Here is a 6,000-nt window from a genome sequence, read left to right on the forward strand (position 1 = left end):
TCCTGTATGCATTCCCTCCGCTGTCTTGCATTCTCCCACTGCTAGCCAGGGTGAGGTCAGAGGGGCTGTCAGTGATACTGATAGCGCCCCCGATCGCCCGGGGCTCCGTGGTTTGCGGAGATGAGTCAGATGTTGATTGCGCCACCTTGGCCAATTCCACATCGACGGGACGCGTTGACCCAGGCGGGAGGCTCGATAGGGCAGTGGCCCATAATCGGCCAACCACTGAAGGCTTGGTTCCTGAATGGGACAGGTTGAGGCGCTGTGGGTTATCTGATGCAGTGATCAGAACCATACAAGGTGCACGAGCCGGTTCCACTTCTAGGATGTATACCAGCAGATGGAACGTTTTTCACGATGGTGTGACACACAAGGTGTGGACCCCATGAACTGTCAGGTTGAGAGTGTGCTCTCTTTTCTGCAGTTTATGTTTGATAAGCAGAAATCGCCCTCCACCATTAAAGTGTTTGCAGCGGCAATTTCAGCTGGTCATGAGGGGTATGGCGGAACGAACTTGTTCAGCCATCCTTTAGTGAAACGTTTCTTATTGGGAACGCGGCGGCTTAGGCCAATGCCTAGAGCCACGCTGCCCCAGTGGGATTTGGCCTTGGTACTCGAAGCGCTATGTAAGTCGCCGTTCGAGCCATTGAATCAAATACCCCTCAAGATGCTGTCTATCAAGACGGCGCTGTTGCTCGCCTTGACTACCGCTAAGAGTGTCAGTGATTTGTGTGCCCTGTCGACGAGACCCGACTGCCTTGCCATTAATGGCGATCTGAGCAGAGCGGTGTTACGTCCTAATCCGGCGTTTGTGCCGAAGGTTATTAACAGTGCATATAGATCACAGACCGTGGAGTTGTGGGCTTTTTCTCCCCCTCCTCATGGGGAGAGGAGTGAGGAAAAGCTTCATTGTCTGTGCCCAGTGCGCGCTTTGGCGTGTTACGTTGAGCGCACAGCAGCGATTAGGTCATCGCCTCAGCTGTTTGTGTGTCACGGTGCGGCTGCATTAGGTAGACCACTTTCAAAACAGCGATTGTCTCATTGGCTTTGTGAAGGTATTGAGACAGCTTACGAGGCAGCGGGGCGACAACTGCCTCAGGGTATCAGAGCTCACTCCACTCGTGGAGTAGCAGCTTCTACTGCCCTCTTCAGAGGAACAGGGGTAGAGGATATTTGTAGAGCAGCGTCATGGTCGACACCGTCTCCTTTTATCAGTTTCTATCTATTAGATATGTCTTCTAACTCTTTGGCTCGATCTGTACTCAGCGTGGCTGAAAGGAGATCTTGAGCAAGAAAGAGAGGAAAGAAGCAGGACTGTGGACATGGGTGTTCATCAGGCCCGCTTTGGTTAGGAAGACATATTCTGGACAGATATGTTTTCTAACTCTTTGGCTCGGTCTGTACTCAGCAAAGCTGAAAGGGGATTTTGAGCCAGGAAGAGAGAATAAAGCAGGACTATGGGAAGGTTCCCATCAGGTCCGCTTTGGTTAGGAAAACATGTTTTCTGATAGATAGGCTTTCTATCTCTATGGCTCGATTGTACTCAGCATAGCTGAAGGGGAATCTTGAGCTAGAAGAGAAAAGAGCAGGACGATGGACACAGGTTTCTATCAGGTCCGCTTTGGATGGAAAGCATATCTTGTGGCATGTCTCTTGACTGACAGGGTCAGTATAGTAGAGACATGTATTGAATTGACAGAATGTGAGGTCATCTATCTGAGTGTTCAGTTTAGCATGACTTATATTTTGTTCCTGCCTACTAATCTCTGGGATTCCATTGAGTGAGTGAGGTGGTCTACTGTGTACATAATGTAGAGTGACACTTGGTGTCATTCCATTAGTGGTCGGTAGTGTTTTCACAGGATATTGAGGCACATCTATCTGCTAGTACAGATTAGTGTAGCTTCTATTCTGGTGATCTGCCCACTAGTCATTGGCATTGCCATTGAACTAGGTGGGGCGGGTCTTTAACCGATGACGCGGTATATTGTGACGCCCGGAGGGGTTTTTAGTTGCAGTACTGCGGGAATTGGTTGCGGCCATTGCTAGGCTTGACCTTTTCATTTTTTAATGGGAAGTGTTAGGCTCGGCAGGGAGTACATTTTGGAGCGCTACGCTCCGCCTTAAACCACTAGGAGCAGAGCTCCCCTATGGGGCGGAGCTCCACGATATAGAACGATTAGTTACCGGAGTGTAACTCCAGTTCTATGAGTGGAGCGGAGCCCCATAGGACTAAGGCCCTGCCGACCCTCTCTAGTCTCGCTGAAGATAATATCTCGGGAGGCTGATTGAGGGGAAGCGTCCCCTCTTATAGGGACACCTGTGCTCCCATTGGCTGCAGGTGTGTGCATAATTTTGCTTCAGGCTGTTGCTGCCTTAGGGCAGAGGGTAAACCACTAGGAGCAGAGCTCCCCTATGGGGCTCCGCTCCACTCATAGAACTGGAGTTACACTCCGGTAACTAATCGTTCATCCTGCTGCTTGTGGCAACATCATATGGCTAAGTCTCAGTTTAACTTGGTCTCTTGATTTCTAGAACTTCGAGACCGCTGTTCAAGAAAACGTGTTGATGATCAGACATGTGAGTAGGCTCCTGAGGAAAAGGGTGAGCATATCTCTGTGGCATATTTCCTAAATGTGTCGCCTATAAACAAAGATAGCTATTGCCTTTCAATTGAACAGATGAAATCTCTGTGTACTATCAACCACAATGAAATGAGTTCGTTATTCTCCCCTTTTGATCAGTTGTTTTGAAGATAGTAAACATGTTTTACACTAAAACTAGAATATCTGTTCAATGCACCTGTGTACCCCATAACTTGGCTGTTTCTGGGAAACCATTCATGCTGGCTGCATATGATATCAAAGCATTTAAAATGTAGCCTACTGTAATTGTGAGCACAGATCGTTTTGATTCTAGCTAAGCAGCTCAAGGCACATGGAAGAGTTTGTTGCTCAATCTATTGACAATTGTTGGTACGGTATGTAGATGTTTAGTTCCCACATTCCCACTAAACAAATAAGTTAATTCAGAAAGACTTTCAAATTATTTTACAACAGTATAATATCACTTCTTAGACGATGAATGCAGTGCATTTTACAACCTGCTGGATAAGAATATTGTGGAAACGGCTCGGAAACGACGTAAATGTCCTAAAGAGATCCTCCCATATGCCCTTCCCAAGTTCTCATGATATTGCAATTGTTTGATAGTCAGTGAACTTTCTCTTTTCAGAAGTCATGATGAACTTATTGGACGCTGTACCTTGTATGTTTAAGCCAGCCAGCGCAGTAATGAAGGTAACAGGACAGTCTATATAGCTGTCTCCTATTATTTCACACTCATTACACCCTCTTCTATCCAACATAAGTGTATGTTCCAAATATGACCACGGTTGTGAGTGACTGGTGACAGAAGTCTGTCTGCTGTAAAGTCTCTCCAGGTGGTGCAGCAGAGGGCCAGGGGCCTGAGACAGGTGCTGAACATGCGTCCCACAGCCGAGTCCCTGGAGGTGTTTGGTGAGGTGTTCAGCAGCAGGCCCAACAGAGAGGACAAGACAGCTAGCAGGACCAGACCACCCATCAAGAGAGCCATAGTACCGATCACTGCACCTGTACACAGCCCATCTGAAATTAGCCCACCCAACTACCTCATCCCTATATTGTTATTTATTTTGCTCTTTTGCACCCCAGTATCTCTATTTGCACATAATCTCTTGCACATCTAGCATTCCAGTGTTAATACTAATTGTAATTATTTTGCACTATAGCCTATTTATTGCCTTACCTCCATAACTTGCTACATTTGCACACACTGTATATATATTTTCTGTTGTATTTTTTTGACTTTATGTTTTTTTTTTTTACCCCATATGTAACTCTGTGTTGTTGTTTTTATCGCACTGCTTTGCTTTATCTTGGCCAGGTCGCAATTGTAAATGAGAACTTGTTCTCAACTGGCTTACCTGGTTAAATAAAGGTGAAATAAAAATAAAAATAAAATAGTGCAGGCAGAGCTCAGGAACAACTATGCTCCTATTTGTGATTGGAAGGATGCAATACTGTAGTATTACCAACAAGTGATGGCGTTTATGTTCGCAGAAGTCTGTGATACAATATCGTCCTCACATGGTGGATAATGGGAACTGCATACTGTATGTATAGTGTATATTTGTCTATAGAATAACTTTTTAAAACAGTCCACTTTTTTGCTTGGGTATTATTTTTTGTACAACATTTGTCACAGTGTTGAGGTCATCCTCAGTTGTAGGTTTATGAGAATATAAGAATACATGCTGTAACAGCCAGATTGAACATTTTTAAAAAATGTTCTTAAACTTTCTGAAACATTGTGGGAACGAGCATCTGGGCCTAAAATGTAAAGGAAATGTATAAAACATATTTTGTTTTGAATAACAAACCTACATCTATTTGAAACAATTTAACAAGCACTTTTAAACGCAAGTAAATGTTTTTGCCGCTTTGCTCTCGTCTCAACCCTAAAAGGGCGTCAGACGCTATTTAGCACGTGATTTAAAATAAATATAGACGGTTTCAATGAAGCGGCAAGTGCACTTTGAACAAGTGAAACTGTTTGTCTCGCGTACACGCCGTCTCACTTTTGTAGGCTATATATTGGAACTTGCTACCTGAAATAAAACTTTCAAAAGCGACTTGTTTTTTTATACATTTCATATTTTAAATAATCTATGTAGGCTAAACGTATTATTGCGTCTGTGATGTCTGACTGCGATATTTCTAGCGGCTTTCTGCACATCAATGATCAAAGCAGTTTTATGCTTCAAAGATGCGAGGTAAGTGTCAAATACACAAAAATTGTAGGCTAACGTTTAATGGTTTATACAAATATTCCTTTTTATATTTTTTGTCAGTCTATACAATTTATCACAATGGAATCTTTGTTAAATATATACAAATAAGAAACTAGCCTATTTATCATGTCATGCGGATTAACCGGACATTTGTAGAAACGATTGACAAATGCAATAGTAATCAGCATCATTGTGTTGAGTGACCACACTAAGCTTAATCAGGGAGGGAGTAGCAGCGGTGTGTGATATTCTGACTAACAGTGTAGCATTCTGTACCTTTGCTGCAGAGCTGTGGTGATGAAGATGATGACGAGAGACTAAAAAGAAGGGTAAATAACAGGGTGGCAGCGCAGAAGAGCCGAAAAAGACAGACACAGAGAGCAGATGAGCTGCATAAGGTGGGTCTGTACGTGCAAAACAGACTCCTTATGGTCTCACAACTATCTTGGCATAGTCTAACCTTTTCTCTTATATGACAGAAATAACGCAGCTATCAATGTCACACTTATTCTCTGAGTCAAGTAGATTCATATTTTATTCTACTCGGAAAGTAAGATTATAAAGTAACAGCCCAGTTTGTCCCATACAGGCATATGAGTGTCTGGAGCAGAAGAACAGGCGGCTGAAGAAGGAGGTGCAGTTTCTGTATGAGGAGCAAAGGCGTCTGACTGAGGCCCTCAAGGCCCACGAGCATCTCTGTCCCATCATGCACTGTGTTCCCAACCTGGGGTCAGGGCCCAGGGATGTAGGGGTCCTCTCCAGCCTTCCCAGATAGCCACCATACCACGCCAGGACCACAGAGACAAACCAACATGGGAGACATGTAAACAGAGTTAACAGGTCAGATTATTTATGTCCTCCTCTGTCCTTTGTACTCCCTGTGTCAATTATTTTGTATAGCTTGAATCAAGTTGTAATCAAATGATTATAGGCTGAAGTAATTAACTTTGTTTCAGATGTTCAAATTGCTTGTCCTGTTTTAAATGTTTTGTATAATAAATTGCAAATACATTGCATATCCCTCTCCCATTAGACAATCTCCCTTTGAGTCTGATAAATGTGGTTACCACACCTTTAATCACTTGTGTTCTTGAACTGGTTTACCAGTATCTGGGTTTGGCCATGTGGGAACTTCTCCTTTACCAGAAACAATAAACCATTAAAATATT

At 43.7% G+C, this 6,000-nt stretch overlaps 1 protein-coding gene across 1 annotated transcript; it reads left to right on the forward strand.

The window, feature by feature from the left end:
• The first annotated feature begins 4,579 nt into the window (after positions 1–4,579).
• LOC121549281 (basic leucine zipper transcriptional factor ATF-like 3) lies at positions 4,580–6,000 on the forward strand. The gene is made up of 3 exons (XM_041861139.1): positions 4,580–4,813; positions 5,119–5,229; positions 5,421–6,000. The coding sequence occupies exons 1-3, from the start codon at positions 4,739–4,741 to the stop codon at positions 5,604–5,606; spliced, it is 372 nt and encodes a 123-aa protein (XP_041717073.1). The 5' UTR covers positions 4,580–4,738; the 3' UTR covers positions 5,607–6,000.

The sequence above is a fragment of the Coregonus clupeaformis genome, chromosome 33 (genome assembly GCF_020615455.1).
Source record: "Coregonus clupeaformis isolate EN_2021a chromosome 33, ASM2061545v1, whole genome shotgun sequence".
Taxonomy (NCBI): Eukaryota; Metazoa; Chordata; class Actinopteri; order Salmoniformes; family Salmonidae; genus Coregonus; species Coregonus clupeaformis.

Excerpts from the sequence above, each read along its gene's own strand:
- LOC121549281 (XM_041861139.1), top strand. The coding sequence starts at position 4,739 with ATGTCTGACTGCGATATTTCTAGCGGCTTTCTGCACATCAATGATCAA. Across the intron at positions 4,814-5,118 it reads TTATGCTTCAAAGATGCGAG|AGCTGTGGTGATGAAGATGA; the intron begins GTAAGTGTCAAA and ends CCTTTGCTGCAG. Across the intron at positions 5,230-5,420 it reads GAGCAGATGAGCTGCATAAG|GCATATGAGTGTCTGGAGCA; the intron begins GTGGGTCTGTAC and ends TGTCCCATACAG.